This window comes from Podarcis gaigeae (assembly GCF_964106915.1).
Source record: "Podarcis gaigeae genome assembly, chromosome: 3".
Taxonomy (NCBI): Eukaryota; Metazoa; Chordata; class Lepidosauria; order Squamata; family Lacertidae; genus Podarcis; species Podarcis gaigeae.
Window position 1 is genome coordinate 68,561,189 of NC_139680.1, and position 20,640 is coordinate 68,581,828.

Below are 20,640 nucleotides of genomic sequence, written 5' to 3' on the forward strand. Positions count from 1 at the left end.
GATATAGTTTTCCAACAAGTATAGGGCAGCCATTATGCCCTTAAATCTCTGCTCATTGTTTACCTTCTCTCACGTGAACACATTCCATTGACTTTGCAACTTTATCTTTTAAAGGAAGAGGTATACCACTGCCAGTATTACTTTTGCTACACTTAATAAGTTGAATCCTGCATGCAGTTTTCACAGACAGCTTCTTCCATTCATGAAATGAACTGTGATCAAATGCAACAGTTTCTCCTTTAACTATACCTTTCACTTCCTGCAGCAGGAGTGTCACAGGATCTAATTCAGTGTGTCCTGTACCAGTTCAAAAATGCTTATTTCAGACTCCTGAGCAAAATATTCAACTGATCACAAGGCAGATCTTATTTAATCATCTCCAAAATACAGTGGTGCCTCGCAAGACGAAATTAATTCGTTCCGCAAGTCTTTTCGTCTTGTGAGTTTTTCGTCTTGCGAAGCACGGTTTCCCATAGGAATGCATTGAAAATCAATCAATGCGTTCCTATGGAAACCACCTTCAGACCAGGTCCGGGGACAGTCTGTCCCCCGACCTCTTCTGAAGGCCGGCGGGGGGCGAAAGTCTTTGCTTCCACCCCGCCTGCCTTCCCGGGACAGCGGAGACTTCTCTGCTGTCCCGGGCAATCTTAAAATGCTGGCGGGCGGCAGCGCTGCCGCCCGCCAGCATTTTAAAATCACCCCGGGACAGCGGAGGACTTCTCCGCTGTCCCGGGGCGATTTTAAAGCCCCCGGGAAGGCAGGCAGGGGGGACAAAGACTTTCGCCCCCCGCCGGCCTTCAGAAGAGGTCCAGGTCCAGGACCAAGTTTTTGCTCCCCCCCGTCTGCCTTCAAAAGCCATCCGGGATAGCGGGAAGCGCTTCCCTGCTATCCCGGACCGCTTTTAAAATGCTGGCTGTGGGGAGCAAAGCCTTTTGGCCCCCGCCGGCCTTCCTGGACCTCTTCTGAAGGCTGGAGGGGGGGGGAAGGCTTTTCTCCCCACCGCCAGCATTTAAAAGAAGTCCACGGAGATTCCCTATGGGCTTTCTTCTTGCGAAGCAAGCCCATAGGGAAAATCATCTAGCAAAGCGACGCAAAAACCGAAAAACCCTTTCGTCTTGCGGTTTTTTTGTCTTGCGAGGCATTCGTCTTGCGGGGCACCACTGTATCTTAAATTGGAGAATGCCTGTTAAATGTGAAAAGTCAGATTTCATTTGCAACACATCTAAAATACTTCATTTCCACTGCTAATTGATGTGGAGTTAAATGCAAATAGTAAACAAAGTGGTAGTGATTTTCTTTGATTATAGAAGTAGGAGCTATGACCCTTTTAGGATGGTGTTTTGCTTATGTTGTGTTCAGAATTGGCATGTCTTAACATTTTTCCCATTTAGGCTTTAAGTTATTTTCTTCCATATAATTATTTGAATTTCAAAAGAAATCATTCCTGTTTTTTGTTTCATCTCTGATTTGTAAAAAATAAAACTTTAATACTAAAACCACTGCAGAAGTAAGAAAATAGAAGCCTTGTCCAAATGTAAGGGATACTACATAATAATTAGTATGCTAAACAAGAATGCTAAAAATCTAAATACCAACAATAATAAAAAATTGTTAAATACACTTGGAGCAGGAGACCAGCTAGAGAGGTGGTTGGACCTATGGATGATAAGGATGTCAAAGGCGTGCTAGAAGAGGAAAAGGAGGAATGGGTTAATTTCATCAATCTTCAGAACAGCATATATAGAGCACAGGAAGGGAGACAGAGGAACTGAGGCAAATAGGCAAGAGACAAAGTCCTAGGCCTTGTTGACAAAATAAAAACTTAGAAATCACTGTGTCTGTGTGGCATCCATCTGAGAGGCCTTAAAGAATTCATATGGGAAATAGCTGATTTTCTAGCAAAAATATGTACCTGTAACTTGTTCCCAAGATCAACCTACTTATCTGTAGACTACAAAGCAGTCAATGTGATATCATTTTGTATAAAAGGGATCCAGGGGAGGATTCTGGAAATTACAGATTAGTTAGCTTAATGTCTGTTCTGGGACAACTGCTACATATATCAAAGAACAAAACTTGCTGAAGCATAAGCAGCATGGCTTCTGCAAGGGTAAGTCCGGTGTCACTATGTATTGGAGTTCTTGGAAAGTATCTACAGGCATATAGATAAAGTTGATATTCTGTATTTGGACTTTCAAAAAGCTTTCAATCTCACCAAAGAGTCCTGAATAAGGTTAGCAGTCATGGAGTAAGACGAAAGTTCCTCCTATGGATCAGTGATTGGTTTAGGAGACAGAAGCAAAGAGTAATAAATGGACAGTTCTCTCTGTAAAGTGATGTAGAAAGTGGAGTTCCTGAAAGACCAGTGTTAACATTCTATAGCCATCTAAATGTGTCTGGGGAGGCTTGGGTGTTACTGGTTTGTTTTGCTCCACCTAATTGATCATGAAATGTGGCACACACACACACCATTTGAATGGCAGTGCCGTCAACTTGGGGGGGCAGCCCCCTCAAATATTTTAGGGGGCAAGGGACCTTGGCCCCTAGGAGTTGGCTCCTATGCTGCTTGGTAATAAGCATGATTAAGCATTACATTTGCCCTAAGGTCTAAGTACAGTGGTACCTCGGGTTACATACGCTTCAGGTTGCAGACTCCGCTAACCCAGAAATAGTACCTCAGGTTAAGAACTTTACTTCAGGATGAGAACAGAAATTGCGCGGCAGCAGCAGGAGGCCCCATTAGCTAAAGTGGTTCTTCTGGTTAAGAACAGTTTCAGGTTAAGAATGGACCTCCGGAACGAATTAAGTACTTAACCTGAGGTACCACTGTAATTGACTTTAGTATTGGTTGATGGCTTCATACATTATGTTTAAATTGTTTTTAGTACTCATATGCTAGCTTTGTGCTAGCAGAAGCCAGCACTTGGATTTATGCTCCCTTCAATCCACTCTGGAGGATCAGGAAATCCCCAGAACAGCTCATGAGGGGAAATTGTTTGTCTTGCAAGCAGAAATGCTTGTACTGATGGGGTATTCAGGAGAGATGTTGAATTCCTCCCAGAATATAAATTATTTCCTTCCTTCCGACGATACTACTTTAGAGGAGATTTGCTTTGGACATGAAGGAGAGCAACAAGAACAACAACATTTTTTTTTATTTGTGCCCTGTCCATCTGACTGGGATACACTACTATCATTTCTAAATTAAACATGGTTGAACAATATACAGTGGCTATATAATTGTAGTTATGTCAATTCCAAAGTCTTAGAAAATACTTTTGTTTCAGGAAAACCAGTAAAGATTAATGAGACAAGACATAGCCAACCAAGTTACTCAGCAAATTACTTAGCGTTGTGAGCTAAGCCTAGGACTCGGGCTTAGTAATTCCTGTATCATTTATATTTTCCCAGTAACACTTTCAAGAAAATACTCTAGTATGTGTTTTGATTGTTATAAATGCGTGTGAACAAAGGCTTCCTTCATGTGTTAACCACACATGTTGGTTTCACAGTTTTAGGTTCTCTTAATGCTTCTGATGTGATGAATACCATAAAAACACAACAATATATAAATGCTTCCATTTGAGGAATAAGAACACTGAATGACTTCATTGATGCCAATACAGTGGCAACAAATGCTTTAAGACCGGGTGTTCATGAATGGCATTGTGATACTTGGTATGAGGGCCCTGTAGATGAAGTTCATTTGTAAGCAGATCAGGAAGTATTTGTTGTATGATTATTTCATGATGTGGGAGACATTGCCTGGCTTTTGGAAGTTATGTCTCATGGTTGCATGGTTTTACTTAAGTTTTTTGTTGTTGTTTGCCTTTGTGCTTGCTGTAACATCTAGGATCTGAGCACAATAGTGTAGTTTGAATAGACTATGAGAGAAAAATCCTGCAATCTTTAGAGAAGAGTTTTTATTTAGATGCATGCTGCTTCTGATTATTGTGTGGCAGTTGTGTGGCATGCCTGCATTTCAGCAGTTCACCTTGCCTGCAAGAATCTTTCTATGCTGCAGAGCTGAAAACTACATCAGGCTTTCATATTTCTGCCTTTCCCCCTTTACTGAGTGCTTCTTATTTTTAAGGTGGATTCTCAGGCATCTGCCACTCATACTTCTATTTTGGAATTTTTTACTCACTCTCCACCTTCAACTCCTTCTACAAGAAAGGTAATTCTTAAAAAGTTACTAAAAGGGTATACCCTTAAAAAATATACTAAAAGTATACCCATACAACTTGATCTCTTTCTCACTTTTTTATTTTAAATAAATCTCATCTGCAAGTCTGAAGTTTAATAACACTGCTGGAAGATGTTACACGCTACCTGCATAAAGTAGAATTTACAGAAATGTCTAAATTTAGTCACTGGTAAGCTGCTGGTATTCTTGTGAAGATACGCAGAACTAATGGCAGGCTTTCTTCTCAATTCCTAAGGCAGTGGCTAAATCATTTTCAAAACTTTGCTACATCTGTAAGCAAAATAAGACTTTGAAAAAGAACTTGTGAAAAACAGAAAAGGGCATCTCCAGAGAGTAGGCTGATTGGTATGGGAGTAGGCAGTCTCTTTGGTATCCTGGACTTGAGCTGCTTAGGGCGTTAAAGACAATTACCAATACTTTTGAGTTGCCCCTCAAATCAAATTAACAACCAGGGCAATGAAACAGTGTATCTTAGATGATTATGATTATTATAAAATGATGTTTGGGCTTGTATATCAAAGTGGACATATTTGTGGCTATAATGGCCTCTTTTGTTACCTAAACATGTGTTTGTGTTCAAAGTCTGGGTAGAACCACTGTTAGCCTACTAACAGGTTCTGTTTTTGCTGATTTTAAACTCCATTGAAAAGAATAACACTTGCCTCCAACTAGGATCAGACTGTTGGCGTCTAATGAGCTGCTGTTTTTTATGCCAAAGTGTTATCTAAAAGCATAAAAATGTGCCTTTTATATTTTAACTGTTTTGAATTGCTTTTTGACTTTTATTTGTAGATTTAAATAGGGGAGTGCAACTACTGTTTACTCAGAAGTAGACCCTTTGAAAATGATGGGCTTACTAACTTAGTCATATTAATTGCAGTGGGTCTGTTTTGAGTAAACTGTAGTTGAATACACCCTATATGTGCACCTGTGTGGAAAATAACGGAATACATGCTTTTGCCTTCCAACAATTTCCCCTATTTTACTTTAAAAGGGAATTTATTGGTAACATTTGTGACTAAAATTTTACTTTTTCTGTGCTATTTTTCAAAAAACATATATATCCCACCTTTTTTATTTTTAAACTTAGGCTACCAGCAATGCAAACGACCCCTGGTCAAGCTGGGACAACACAACAGGTGGTGATGGCTGGGCAGCAAAACCTGAAAATAGGCAGAAAAACAGCGCTTCAAACAACTGGGATGCAGCAGCATTTGGTCATCCACAGGCTTATCAAGGTCCAGGTCAGCTGGGTGTTTCCGTAACCATTGCTGATTATTGGGGTCGGGTAGGACTCCAGATAAACGTAATTCAGAAAGTAAATAATGATATTTGATTTCAGAATTCTGCTAAAACTACATGGTAAACTTACTCAGAGACCATGAGCAGATTATTGTTGTGTGTAATAATAATAATAATAATAATAATAATAATAATAAGCCATTTTGATTAGAAGTTTGTGTGGGTGTGTTGATTGGGACTTCTTACGATATACCCTTATCCCCAGAATTCTCCAGAATGCTGTTTAGTCTTGACAGCTATCTGAATGTTGCATTAGGATACTGTAGAACTAAAAGGTGCCAGTTAATTAGATGCACTGTTGTTTGCATTAAGTGTGGTTTGGATATTATGTATGCAACTAGTATTGTCTCTTCTTTAGCGGCTGCTGATGACGATGACTGGGATGATGATTGGGATGACCCAAAATCAACGGCTGCACCCTATCTTGGATATAAAGAGGCAGAGCCTTCAGACCCAGCAGGGCTTCAGCGTGGCAATAGCCGTGGAGCTGCTATGAAGCTACCACTTAACAAGTAAAAACTGCAGCACTGAATAGGGTGGGGGTAGGGCAAATAGAAATTTAAAGAGGAATTTAAAATGGAATAGTTGACTGTGTTCACAAGTTGTAGTGCATTTTCCATGTAAAGTTTATGAATAATAAACTTGTTTCAGTGGGAAAGGGTAACAAAATCAGTATTCAGCTAAAGAAAATAGTAAAAAACAAAAACAAAACCTATTTATAAGTCCCAAACAAAACTTATTTCCTCAAATAAAATATGCCCTTCACTTGAGCTTTCTCATCTCTTTTGTGTGGACATGTTGGACCAAAATGTTGGTGCCCCTTAGCTGGTTTTGAACAGCTGGAATGATTTGACAATATAGTTTATTAGTTTTCACATTTTCTGCAGCAAGTGGATTTTAGTTAAGTCTTAACAGGATAGTTCTTGCTTACAGCCAGAGATATAAATCCTTTGCACTCCCTTGCCCCGCGGGGCTTTTGTATGCACCTCCACCCCCACTCTTCAGCAGCCTCCTTCTGCCCAGTTGTCCGGCTCTGCAGTGAGATGTACATTCTGGATATTCTGTTTGTCTGTCTGTCACTTAAAAAAAAAAAAAAGTTAGTAATGCAGTCAAGAGTGAGGGGGTTGATTGGGAAGTGAGGAGATGAAATTCCTGCTAAGGACTGGGCCTTTTCATGCACTTGAAATGTTTCTGGATTCTGAACTGAGGAAGAATGTAACTGTCAGTTTATCAAATGACAGAAGAGAATTCAAGAGGCCTCTTATATGGTGTTATAGTGACAGTTGGTACTAACAGTTCCGCTGCACCGTTTGTTCTGATTGGCTGAATTCAGCCACTCAGCAATGACTTAATTGTAGGTGCATATTTATATACTCCTAATGCAGTTGTTGCCCGGTCTGTAACTAACTAGATCATTTCAGCACCATTGTTTTAGTAACAGACGTATTTACCTTCTTGGATACACCAAATGTCTATAAAATATGGCAAGCAGTTCTGAATCTGCCAAAGAGCCTATGAAAGAAGGATTCAATCACTTAATTTCTCTGATCAGATTTCCTGGATTTGCAAAACCTGGAGTGGAGCAGTATCTCTTGTCAAAGCAGCTAGCAAAACCCAAAGAGAAAATTCCTATAATTGTAAGTTTAAAATATTGTGTGTGTGTGTGTTGTATTCATATCTATCTTTGGCAACTGCATGTGGCATTAGTGTGTAAACATATACATACTCACTTTTAGCCAAAGCAGTATGTACTTCGGAAAGTGCTTCTTGAATGAAAAGCCTGTCTGGCCTTGAACATGCTGAGTATGTTGCATACTTCCATGGGAACTGTGAAACCTCAAGGACACTCTTCCAGAAATTAAGCATGTACGGTATTTTTCGCTCTATAGGACGCACCCGACCATAGGATGCACCTTGTTTTAGAGGGGGAGAACAAGAAAAAAAACACCTCCCCCTCTCTGTGCAGCGCCCCTTCAGTGAAGCGGCAGGAGAAACAGAGCCCCTTCCATTTCTCCTCCCGCTTAGCTGAAGGGGTGCTGCGCCTTAGCTGAAGGGGCACCTACCCTTCAACGAAAGGAACCCAAAGCCTCCGAAGGGGCACCTACCCTCCAACGAAAGGAACCCGAAGAGCTCCCACTGCGCTCAGGAGGCTTCAGGCGGCTATCTTTGAAGCCTGGAGAGCAAGAGGGATTGGTGCGCACCAACCCCTCTCGCTCTCCAGGCTTCAGCAGAAGGCATCCGGAAGCCTCCCAAAGCTTGTGGGGCTGGCAGTGGGGAAAGCCGAGCTTCCCTCACCGCCAGCCCCAAAGAGCAGGTCGGGGCTGGCGAGGGAAGCCCGGGTCCCCACCCCCAGCCCCAGGGACCACACATTCGCTCCATAAGACGCACAGACACTTCCCCTTAGATTTTAAGAGGGAAAAGTGTGTCTTATGGAGTGAAAAATACAGGGACCAGGATTCACAGGAAACAGGATTCAAGTCTTTGTTCATCACCCTACAGCACAATAACACCACTATAACTTTTTGAGCAATTTTCTTCCCAGGCAGCTATTTGTGCTGAGTAGTTGAAATGCTATACTATCATTGAGAGATCCTAAAATGCTGTTTGCAAAAGGGGGTTTCGGCACCTGCTTCAAACTGGCATCCAGGTGTAAAGTTCTGTGTGTCCCATTTCTGTGTTATGCCTGATAATGCAGCCTGCTAAGCCTCTGGATTGCTTATTGTAGTATTTACTTTCAGGTATGGAATGGATGCATCATTGGCTCCAAATGTAGGTTTAGTGTGCATTAAATGCAATTGCATATTTTAGATTTGTGTAGCATGCTTGGAGTTAATAAATTCTTTTGTTGTTCTGTAGATTGGAGATTATGGGCCAATGTGGGTGTATCCTACCTCTACATTTGACTGTGTTGTGGCTGATCCAAAAAAAGGTTCTAAAATGTATGGTTTGAAGAGCTACATCGAATATCAACTTACATGTACAGTAAGTGCGTACCAGAGAAGTTTCTTTAGGTGACATCTCAAAATGTCCCAATTCTTTTGATCGTTTATCTGTGATTTACATCATACAGTTAAATAACCCTGACTTGTACAGACATAGTAGTAAATATATTTTGGAAGTCATAACCAAGAGTGTTTTGTCTGCCTATCTTGCAGAACACTAATCGAGCTGTCAACCACAGATACAAGCACTTCGACTGGTTATATGAACGTCTCTTGATTAAGTTTGGATCAGCCATTCCAATTCCATCTCTTCCAGACAAGCAAGTGACAGGTAACCTTCTCCAAATTGATGGTTCTTGAAATAGGAAGTTTTGTCGCTCTATTATTAGCTTTGTTGTTTTTCTGAAAGATGATATTAATGCAAGAGGGTCACTCTGAAAATGAGGACTTCTCAGCTTAAAACTGACTATCCCCTTAAATTTCATAAGAACAGTGGAGGAATAAAAATGAAGAGCAGCAACAAAGTGGTTGAGAACAGACTATGCTGTTGCTGGTTCGTTTAAGAGCCTGCACTAGTCTTTCTTTAATCTGCCTCCTAATGCTACACTTCCTGAAAAAAGTAGATGTTGATATTTTGTTTATACCACCTTGATAGATTTGAGGCTGTGTCTTTCCATTCATTATGTGCTTGACTGGGCTATTCTGAAACCAACGGAGTGTTGGAATGTGGTCCAGTTTTTATAAAATATAAGATTAAAGTAATTCAGCATGTAATGTCCAAGGATTATGCTGTGGAAATCATAGGCCTTCTTGCAGTGGGGCTACTAAGCTTACCACTTCTGTTCTGATTAATTGGCATTTCTTTCCATTTGACTCTCTGTACCCCTGAAGTATGATCTTTTAAACAGATATCTTAAAGTCAGCCAGTAAAAAAGAATCTGATGTGCAGCCTGCTCTATAGCTCTGTGTAATGCTGGAAATGCAAGCAGCATACTGTGTGAGAAGGAAATTGAGCATTGATGTGTGTACTACGATGCATGCCAAGGAAGTGGAAAACTAAGGAAGTGATTTACTTTTTCCTTAGCTAGAGCTTCAAGCTTAGAATTCCAGCAGTTTTTTCTGAAGTGCCCACATGAGCTTGAAAGAAAGCCATAGCAGACTAGCACATTGGGAATCACTGGTTAAGATTTCAAGAATTTTTTCTCCATTATTTTGAGTATTGTGAGAGTGAAAGAAACTTCTATTTTCCAATCAGTGTTTATTCCCCTCTAACCTTGTTAAATGGTAATATAGAAAAATTGTATGCTTCTTGCTATTTTCTTTGGTAAATGCACTGTTTTTTGTTGTTGTTGTTGTTTTGAAAGTATTAACGCACTGTTAATGTTGGCAATTAGCATATGCAAAACAAATGAGAGACTTGGCACTGCCTTATATTTTATTGTGGCGTTTCTCACTTTTATCTAGTGCTTTGCAGCCCAAAGCAATAAAAAGAATTAAAATAGAGTGCATGCACAGAAACACTTCATTTTTCCTTGATGTCTAGGTAAAAGTTGGATCCAGTAGATTTAATCTGAACTTTGAAAAGCACATAGAACTGAAAGAGAAAGTAGGAAACAGTGTTGCTCTTCCCAGTGGCGTAGCGTGGGTTGTCAGCACCCGGGGCAAGGCAAGTAATTTGTGCCCCCTAACCCGTGGATTTCTGCCCCCTAACCCGTGGATTTGTGCCCCCTAACCCTAACCCCCAGATGTTGCGGCCGGCCCCCCCTGCACCCCCCACGCTACGCCACTGGCTCTTCCAAATTTGCCCTTTAGCTCTATGTACTTTTAAAGGGAGGAAAAAGTTGCCACGCCTCAACTTATGACTAGGGGGCAGGCTGTGGTGGGGAGCCTTCAGGCTTCTTGAGCACTAGGAGAAGACTTCAAGGGCACCATTGTACCCATAGGCACAATGTTACTATCTTCCAGCATCTTGTCAAGGTCTCCACTGCCTCACTGTGACTTAAAGAGAAAATTAGAATGAATTTATTGCATGCTGCTGGGTGTGGATGATTTAAATAGAACTCTTACCCTTCCAAGGGTCAGTAACTGCTGGGATTGCAAATGGCACACAAGTTGCAATGGACTACATTACCAATGCTATTCTTCTATTATTTTGTCATTGACCATAGCTTTTCTTTCCTTAACCTTCCATACTTACCACTTTCTAAAACAAGCAACCTAACAATTCACCACCATTATTCACAGGGAGATTTAGTGTTCCTAAGCCAAGTGGATCTTCTGTTTTAAATTGAAGTACATCTTAAGTTTCACAGGCAGGTGTGTGTGTTATAATAAATTGAAACATTGCATAGAATCTATAAGCTGACTAACTTGCAGCTTACGTAAAACCAAAGAAACTCAATACAGCTTTGTGTAGGGTCCTTGAGATCTGGTGGTGATGTCCACTTAACAGTCTCACATAGCATGCAATATGTGGTCATGTATAAGAGGGCAGTCTTGATCATCACACCTAGGTTGTGAAATGTCCTGTCCCCCCATATACCATCTTTTTCTGCGTATAAGACTAGGTTTTTTACCTATAATGTCAAAAATTAGCGGGCATCTTATACACAGATACATCTCCCATTTTCTTAAATTTGAGTCCCCCCAAAAATAGTTGGTGCCAACCCTGTTGGGTTATAGATACCTTTTGAAGATCCTATTTATTTCCCTAGCCATTTGACTAAGCTAATTTTAGAAGTATTTTCCTCCCTTGTTGATTTTCGTGTTACTTGGATGTTTGCTGTTTATTTTAGATTATATTGTACCCTGCTCAGGGATTTTTAGTGAAGGGCAGGCTAAAAGGCTTCAAATAAGTAAACAAGCTAAAAATTGCTTGTCTCATGGGGGGGATAGATGGCATTAAGTGTGAATCTGTTACTAATTGGCCTGCAGGGCGTTTCGAGGAAGAATTCATCAAAATGAGGATGGAGAGGCTACAGGCATGGATGACCAGGATGTGTCGTCATCCAGTTGTTTCAGAAAGTGAAGTTTTTCAGCAGTTCCTTAGTTTCCGTGATGAAAAGGTATTACATTCAATTGCTTTTAATTGCTTTGAGAGAAATCTGACAGTGCCATTAGATACACATCTCCAAAAGCAGTAGCGAGTAGTCGCTGGTTTAACATTTATTTATTTCATAAAATTTATATACAGCTTGATTGTGAGAAAGGGGTGACACCTATGCACCTTTTGGTGCATAGTTTAAAAGGGGATAAAATGGAATGCTGTTATTTCTAGAAAACCATTTTCTCAAAGGCAGCACCTCGCTTACAAACACTAACATTTTTCAAGCAGCAATTTGGTAAAGTTGTTACTTAACCTTACTTAAGTCTAAAGTACTGGTGGATAGAGAGTGCTAAGCAATATTATATATGTATGACTAAAACAACAAATTAACATGGCTTCCCTTCCAGAAAATGTATGAGTAAGTTTGGGCAAGATATTTTCCAGGCCAAGTTATAACGCAAAGAGCCCCTTTATGTGCATGGTCAGGGCTTAAGCTGTTGCTGCAGTTATTTGAATCGTTCTTGTTTTATTTATTTCAGAGGATTTTTATACCTCTTGATTGTAATAAAACCTCAAAGCTGTTTACGAAAAGCATAACACAATAAAATTACCCCCCCCAGTTAAAAAACAATTTTTTAAAACATAAAAAATTAAAATAAACAGTAAGCTAAAAACCAGAGTAAAACACATGTCATCTGGATAGGCTTGCCTAAACAAAAATATTCTTAGCAGGTGCCGAAAAGAGTACAGTGAAAGAGGCCTACCTTACATCAATAGGCAGGGAATTCCAAAGTGTGGATACTGCCACAATAAATGATTGATTTCTTACAAACGTGAAGCAAGAGTTATGTGGCATCTGTAACAGTGCCAGTTTTGCAGGTCAAAGTGGTCGAGTAGGTATGTATGAAGTTAGGCAATCTCACTAGTAAATGACCTCAGGCTGTTAAAAGTTTCATATATTAATAGGAACACCTTGAACTTGGCCCGACAGTAAATCTGCAACCAGTACAGATCTCTGTGCAGGGGTGTTCTATGCTGGCAGAGTCTCACTCCTCTCGGCAATCATGCTGTGGCATTCTGCACTAACTGTAGCTTTCAGATCAAGCACAAGTGAAGCCTCACATAGAGCACATTGCAGTAATCCAGTGCTGAAGTGACCAGTGAATGAGCTACACTCAGCTTTCAAATAGCTACATTAAAAATTCAGTGTGAAACTTCCCCAAGATTAAAAAGATATTTTTGCAGAAAGGAGCTTTCTGCAAAAGAAGCTGAAGAATAATAGATGTTAAGTCACATATGTGGCTGTCTGGATCACGGCTTGATTATTGTTTTTCATACCAGTTTTGAATTGAGGACTGGGAGGAATCTGAAGATCTATGGCAGGCCCCTGCCCTGCTCAAGACGCATATGGGAGCAGGCCAAAGTCCCTATGTGACAGATGACTGTTCAAGATGTTACTGCAAGAGTGCGTTGTCTCACTTTGCCACACTTGTTCTTTTCCCTAGGAATGGAAAACCGGTAAAAGGAAGGCAGAAAAAGATGAAGTTGTGGGTGTTATGGTCTTTTCTACTATGGAACCAGAAGCACCTGACTTGGATTTGTTAGAAATGTAAGGTGTTAGATTCTTCGTTTTCATGTCTTATTTCAAAATTGCTGTTGCCTGCTTTTTTAAAAAAGTGCACTTGTTTTTAAAGCATATTTAATCTAAAATGTAGGACTAAAATGTAGTTTTCACTTTGCAAAAGGAATGTAAACTGTACTGAGGGCATGTGGCCTCCTGGTCAGTATGCAAAAAGAAAAAAAATCCAGATAAAAAATGTTCACGGTAGAAAATGAGAAAAACCCTGTGTAATTCAGTTCTTCATTATACAGTGAACAGAAATGTGATGCAGTTGGGAAGTTCACTAAAGCCATGGATGATGGAGTTAAGGAGTTGTTGACAGTGGGCCACGAACACTGGAAACGCTGTACAGGACGTAAGTGTTGGAATATATTTAACACAATAAAAATTGTCATATCTTGACTAATTTTTTAATGTGTTTATACAATGTGTAACAGGACTTAATTTGGCAAAAGACTAGAACTACTAGTGCAGTGTTCATGAAATGAATGAATCAATTCCATATAAAATATGCAATCCACAAAAGTGACTGTACTTGCCTCATAAACACTTGAAAGCTCTGGTTCTGACAGACGTTGCTTTTGGAAGTTGCCCCACAGCTTATGCATTCTTATTTTTTAACCGTGCTTCTGATTTTTTTAAGATGTTTGAATAAGTTTTCAAGATTTGGAATGGGTGTGTGTGTGTCTGTCTGTGTGTGTGTGTGTGTATTCTGGGTATAAAGAGCTCTTACAGAATGGTTTTTTCTCCTTCACATGATTTTGCAATGAGTATGTGTTTATCTACTGTAGGCAACTTTATTTACAGAATACTTGGCGAACAAAATGAATTTTCAAAGCTAGTAAATGTTTTAGATCTTGGTGTTTTGAAAGCATAAACGAGCTTGCCAGAAAAGATCACAGCAGAATAAACAGAGTCATCCAACTTGGTATAGCTGGATTAATGCCAGTTTTCCAAGATCCACCTTTTGAATGAATTTGGAAATGAACTATTGTTCATATTACTGGTATGGTTGTGTAGTGTGACAGTTTGCATACATGATTCATTAACCATTTGTTGTATGTTTTTTTTAAAAAAGCACAATTTCTCTAGAAAAGCATTTTCTGTGTGAAAGACTCAGACTACTTAACTGACCTGCACCAAGCTGCCATTTGAAAAGTAAATACACTACAGAACTGTTTAATGTAGCGCCATAGACCTTGGACTTCAGAAATGAGTTTCCCATTAGATCTTGAGGTCACAGGGGACACTGCAAGCTTGGGCCAAGCAGCTGAAGCACTTGTATACCCACTGATCAAAGTAAATGAACTAATGGTACCAAGAGGGCAGGGAAAGTACTAGTAATCAAGCCAGTAAACGTGAAATACAGTGGTACCTCGGGTTACAGACGCTTCAGGTTACAGACTCCGCTAACCCAAAAATAGTACCTTGGGTTAAGAACTTTGCTTCAGGATGAGAACAGAAATTGCACGGCAGCGGGAGGCCCCATTAGCTAAAGTGGTACCTCAGCTTAAGAACAGTTTCAGGTTAAGAACAGACCTCCAGGACAAATTAAGTTCTTAACCCGAGGTACCACTGTAAATGTGGGGAGAGAGGTGGAGAATACAGGGACTATCAGAAAGAACTTTGGCTGCCTGCCATACTGGTGTTTATTTAGGTCAAGGGTCGGCAACCTAAGGTCCATGGGCCAGTAGCGGCCCATGAGGCTTGTCTAACCAGCCCCTGCCGCCCCCCGCTCTTACCGGCACAGTGCGGGGACCAACGTCCGGGTTGATGGTGCCTGTGTGCATGCGCACGGGCGCTGCTCCAACCCAGATTTACACCGGAAACAGCATGTGCACACATGTGTGGGATGGAGAAGCGCCCGTGTGCATGCACACATGCTGTTTCCGGCGCACTTCCAGGTCAGAGGAGTGCTGGAAATAGCGTAAGTGTGCACGGACGCTCCTCCGACCTGGAAGAGCGCATGGGCACACACGCTCCAGCCTATCCTCCAACAGATGGAGCGTCGACTGGCCCATCCTCTGATAAGGTTGCAAACCTCTGATTTAGGTGGTGTTTGTAGTCAGTTATTTGCTGAGTTGGCTCATGCATAATACTACATGCATGAATCTCAGCAAGCCCAAGTGAAGCACTGAGCTTATGCACTCATCCCTTCCCCGTGTCTCCTCCTGTTTGTGCCAGGAATGATGGATTAAAGCAAACAAATGGTTTCATAAATAAACCAGCTTCAAGTAAAGCTGGCTGGTTTAACAAACTATTGCTAGTAAATCAAGATCTCTGATAAATGCATAATGCTAAGTCAAGCTTCTTTGAAACAAAGTAATCTCAGCAGAAGTCCTCCTCTTTGCCGCATGGGAGGTGGTGGCAGGGCGAGCCCCCCACAGGGTGCCTTCTTGTCACTCCCTCAAAGATGGCACCCACGGCGCCCTGCCCCCCTTGCTCCGCCCCTGATGGGAGGATGGGGAGGGGAGTTGTATGAGATCCGTACTGTACTTCACTTGGGCTCATTGGAGCTCATCTACGTAACTCTGCATAGCCACTAAACATTAGCACTGCTTTTAAACAAGCTCATTGCATTTTTCTGGCTTTACCAGATTATGTCTTAACGTTAAATCCTTTTTTTTCTTTCAGCATTGCCCAAGGAATACCAGAAAATAGGAAAAGCTTTACAGGGTTTAGCAGTGGTTTTCCATAGCAGTGGTTATCAAGGTATTTCATTCTAGCTCTGTTTTGATTTGTCTTTCAAAGCAACTTCACCTGTTTCTAGTATTTGGGCTGCATTAATTGGATGAGCTTGGAATAAATATTTTGGGTTTTTAATGGACTGAACTTCCTTCAAATGGCAGGTAAGCTGAACATATGAAAAGAGCCCTGCTGGATCAGGCAAAAGACTTATCTAGTCCCACACGCTATTCTCTCAGTGGCTACCAAGATGCCTATGAGTCCTTCCCTGTCATGCTCCGATTTATAAGGATTAGATATTGGGGTTAAATACTTGTTTTAAGCAAAGGCATCAATACAAGAAATACAATTTATTAATATAATCTCTGTTTGGAGAGTTATATTGATAGTGATTTCTTAAAAAAATCAAAATATTGTGGTTTACTGTTGTAACCTCCCTTCTAGTAAGACTTTTACACAGGACAGCCTCTCAGACCAACTCAGTTACTGGCTCCCTTCTGATTTTTTGCCAGACATGTATTAACCACACATTGTGTATTTATACTCAGGCCTTTTCCACACACCTGCCTCAGCTTTTGCTTCTCATCCAACTCCTCAACAGCCTTTCCCTAACTGATAGCTAACTCCCAGCTGTCTGGAACATCAGTTAATTGTTGTGACCCAGAGCATTCAGACTAAAATTACCTGATCCAGGCCCTGTATAATGAAATTTTAAAGCAGCTATCTCTCTCCTCTCTCCAATATCAGCTCTGCAGGCTTTGAACTCTGTTGCAGAGGTCACAGAACATGTTTTCATTCCAAACATAAACAAGTTTACAGCATTTCTCTGCAACAGTAAACAAAGAATAGGTGAATTAGACTACATGAAAGCCCTGCTGTTTTGCCCCAAAACTTAATGTGCCAAACTAAACCCCAGCCTTGTGTTGATGTGTTCAGCAGAAACATTTGAACATGTGTGGCTAGGGAAGGATATGAAAAATATAAAGATTCTATCATTTAATTTTGTGATCTTAGTCCTGATAGTTTGCTAGTTTCAAATTTATAATTACTGGTATAATTAAAGGCAGTTTATTTTTCCTCATGGATTGGTTTATTCTTCACATTTGAAGTAAGTCTTAAGTAAGATTTTTATATTAAGTATTGATTTACTTCCACAAATACTTATAAACCTTCTACTATAGAAATCACTGCATGTACCAACAAACACTTACTTTAAAATGTAGATGTTTCTACATGTCCCATTTTTGTTTGTTTCAGCGACTCATTTTGACGTACTTGAAAACCTCTGTGTCGCATTTGTTTTTAGGAGAGTCTGACCTCCATGAAGCAATAACAGAAGCAGGAAAAACATATGAAGAAATTGCCAGTCTTGTGGCAGAACAGGTATGTCATACTACATCCATGGGTGAGTTCAAATGGAGCAGGTGTTTGCTTACATGGTGAGCCACCTTCTTCTGGAGCAGGTTGGGGAGAAGAGAAACAAGAGGTCATGTTGTACAAGTGGGCAAAGCTCATTGGATGGCTGTCTCCCTAGGAATGAATAGCATACTTTGAGTGATTATAAAGGTGCTAAGAATTTAGCAAGAGTTGCTGATTAAAAAACACTTTGAGGTTCCCCCCTTACAATCAAGCAGTATATAAATTTTATGAAATAAAATCTACCACCATAGTCATGGTATGCAGAAGCCTGCTTCTGTATCAGTAAATGAATGGGAAATTTGTGTGTAACTGGGAGCTGGGCATGCAACTCCTAACCTGCTAGCTCTATAAAGTGCAGGGGGCAGGGGCTAGATTCAGCCACACCAACACATGATTTGCAGGATATGTGCCTCTTTTTAAAGGGCTATGGGCAAAAAAACCCCTGAAATCTTATACCCCCTGTTGTATTGAAGCCTATTTGTACAAAGATTGGGTAAAATACAGTGATTTATGTTCACTGATTTTATATTTGAATTTGCTATATTTTTTAAAGTAACAATTTCTTACACGTATCCATTTGCAATTTATAGATGAGCTGCCATTTTTCAGCACTCAAAATTTCATGGTCCTCTCCCCATTGGTAGTCTTCTGATTTTCAGTTTAGATGTCGAGCTTGTATGACCTATTGTTACGGAGTCAATAACTGGATTTCCCCCCTCTTTATCAGCCAAAGCAGGATCTTCATTTTCTAATGGAAACCAATCATGAATACAAAGGATTTCTTGGTTGCTTCCCAGATATCATAGGTGCTCACAAGGTAGGAGCCTTTTTCACCATGACTTTTAATGAGGTGGGTGCTACTTATCATAGTGTAAGTTATGCAGACTCTCGGTCTCTTCAGGAAAGAAGAAGGGGTCTTGCTACTACCTGCTAAGTTTTTGGATGTGTGTATTTTAGTTGGTTTTTGTATTTGATTGGTTGCTGAAGTGGATGGAAGTATTTTTCCTGCTTGTTTTTAGGGTGAATGCCCTTTTTTGCATTGTTTGGGGAATTGCTTTACACCTTGGGGCTTTTGATGTTTGCTTTTTTTGGCTTGGGTGTATGTGTTTTGTCTGCAGGGTGGTTTTTTGTGGGGGGGAGCAGTCCTGAGCACTACCAATTTTTCTACTGGGAAGTGGGTATTTTGTGTTGCCTACAGCAGGTTCTTGGATTTCCAGATGTGCCTGCAGGCCAAGAAAGGTTGGGGGTTCTTGTCCTAGGGTATTTGGAGAAGGGCTATAGCTCAGTAGCAGAGCATCTGCCTTGCAGGCAAAATGGCTCAGCTTCAGTCCCCAGGTGGGGCTGAGAAAGATTATCTTCTGAAATACTGGGGAACCACTGCCACTCAGTTTCAACACTACTGAGCTAGATAGTCCAGTGGTCTGACTCATAACAAGGCAGCTTCCTGAGAAGACCAAGATTAGAAAGCCTGCCTGGAGTATGTGTGCACTGTATAGTTCTCACACTTGAGGAAACCCAAAATAGTTTATAAAGTGTGATGGAAGCTGAAAGCTTTAGGCACTATTTTGAGAGGACTTTCACAAGCACTTTTCTGTGAAGAAACTATTAGGAGCAATTCAGCATAGCATTATGGAAATTGTTCCATCAGTGCAAGCATTTCACCTTGCCAGATGGAACAATCCCCCCTCTCCTCCGCCTGCATATGCTGTTCTAGGGGTTCTCCTGACCACGCAAAGAGCCAGTTGAGGAGTTGGCAAGCTGAGAAAGTGCTGTTGAGCTAGTACAAGTCCTTAGTTGAATCTGGCCTTAAGACATTAAATATCCACATAGACAACCTCTAATTTCGGTTGATTATCTGCCCCACAAAACCCAGGCATTTTATTCAAAGTCAGATGTACATTGCAGCTTGGTTTTATAGTTCCCATAGCATGCCCCATGATTGTGTGAATTGGTTTGGAGGAAGATTAAGTATGTCGTGGTTGATACTAGCATACAACACCCCTCCTTCCAGGTTTTGTAAATTTTTGAGGGAGGGGAGGGAGTCTTAGGAAATAGAATGAACGCAGATACAACACAGGCAAATGAAACTAATTAATTTAATTTGAGATGCTTTTCCGTTGATGCTTTATGTGATGTTTTGTCTTAACAGGGAGCAATAGAAAAAGTGAAGGAAAGTGATAAATTAGTTGCTACCAGCAAAATCACCCCACAGGATAAACAAAACATGCTGAAGCGTGTAAGCACCATGTCATATGCACTACAAGGTAAAATGTACTTTGCATTTAAATGACATGGTTTCCCCTGTTAATTGGGAATGGGGATAGAAGGGGATTGGTGAAAGGGAATTTTAAGAATAATTTTAGTCACGTTACAAATAAGTGGTGTTTATATGGTTTGGGGTGCAGGGAACAAAGAGGTTTTCCCCACCTGTCTGAATTAATTGGTGTCCCCTCCGTCTCTCTGTGTGTGTAGTCAGAAAGGAATCCCTTTCACTTGCTTTCTGGAACAGTAGCAGTATTCGTCTACTGTATTAAATGAAGTCTTCTGTATGCTTATGTAAGAACAGCAGTGTCAAACAACATAAGGCAGGCTTCGGGGTTGACCTGCATATGATTGGGGAGTGTAATCTGTGGTGACATTGGGTGAGATACTTAGTCTTTATTCTTGATTAGTTAAGACAAAATACTTCAGTCTCAAATCAGCCTTTCATTGGCTCTGCCAGTTGGGTGGGGTATAAATAATAAAATTGCTTTTGGTTGTTGCTGCTGCTACTGCAGCTGCCATGCCTTCAACAGAAAAATGGTTTCCTACCCCTCCACTATCGTAAAGTGCAAATCTGGCATTTTGCTTGGATTCCTAAATGAGTAAAATTTATCCCTTTTTGGAGTCAGACTTCTTTATGTGCTCTGGTTTTTGATTTTACAGCTGAAATGAATCACTTCCACAGTAACCGGATTTATGATTACAATAGTGTGATGCGCTTGTATCTGGAGCAACAGGCACAGTTCTATGAAACAGTAAGTTGCAATGTGTCTTGAACTCTCTCTACCTGCACTTGCTTATTCTTCCAAAATTTCATATTTTTTCATTAAAATTATACAAACACCTTGATTGTAAAAAAACAACAACCTTCCATGGACTGTTTCAAGTGCATTTGTGCTCAAATACTGATCATGTGCTTGAAATTGTTGACTTGAACTATGGTTAGTTCAAAAACACTTCATGTGGTGAACAAATTTATTTTTAAAATACAGGTTTATGAAGTAATAGTTCTTTCATCCCCACATTGGAAAATACTACTTGGCACTGCCAATTCTTCCTCCACCACATACTTCGCATGACAAGACTATGCAGCTGCTGCTTGCTTTTTGGCTGGGATTCACAATGAATTGCATTTGGCAGTTCATTAGCAATTCTT

General features: G+C 40.5%; 1 protein-coding gene and 1 long non-coding RNA gene across 5 annotated transcripts in view; one reads left to right on the forward strand and one right to left on the reverse strand.

Annotated features, from left to right (window-relative positions):
- Nucleotides 1–20,640, reverse strand: part of LOC310841673 — a 129,106-nt gene that overhangs the window by 50,598 nt on the left and 57,868 nt on the right. The gene's annotated exons all lie outside the window — the stretch shown is intronic.
- SNX9 (sorting nexin 9) overlaps nucleotides 1–20,640 on the forward strand; it is a 43,928-nt gene that overhangs the window by 19,346 nt on the left and 3,942 nt on the right. For 2 of the 4 annotated variants that reach the window (XM_083732464.1, XM_083732463.1), the window contains exons 5-18: nucleotides 4,094–4,177; nucleotides 5,298–5,451; nucleotides 5,868–6,021; nucleotides 7,062–7,146; nucleotides 8,366–8,491; nucleotides 8,665–8,782; nucleotides 11,386–11,516; nucleotides 13,003–13,106; nucleotides 13,370–13,473; nucleotides 15,753–15,830; nucleotides 17,110–17,186; nucleotides 17,950–18,039; nucleotides 19,372–19,486; nucleotides 20,148–20,239. In XM_083732464.1, coding sequence (XP_083588590.1) covers nucleotides 4,094–4,177; nucleotides 5,298–5,451; nucleotides 5,868–6,021; nucleotides 7,062–7,146; nucleotides 8,366–8,491; nucleotides 8,665–8,782; nucleotides 11,386–11,516; nucleotides 13,003–13,106; nucleotides 13,370–13,473; nucleotides 15,753–15,830; nucleotides 17,110–17,186; nucleotides 17,950–18,039; nucleotides 19,372–19,486; nucleotides 20,148–20,239 — 1,512 coding nt within the window. The remainder of the gene's footprint in view (nucleotides 1–4,093; nucleotides 4,178–5,297; nucleotides 5,452–5,867; nucleotides 6,022–7,061; nucleotides 7,147–8,365; nucleotides 8,492–8,664; nucleotides 8,783–11,385; nucleotides 11,517–13,002; nucleotides 13,107–13,369; nucleotides 13,474–15,752; nucleotides 15,831–17,109; nucleotides 17,187–17,949; nucleotides 18,040–19,371; nucleotides 19,487–20,147; nucleotides 20,240–20,640) is intronic. The other 2 variants (XM_083732466.1, XM_083732465.1) reach the window with 1 other exon arrangement.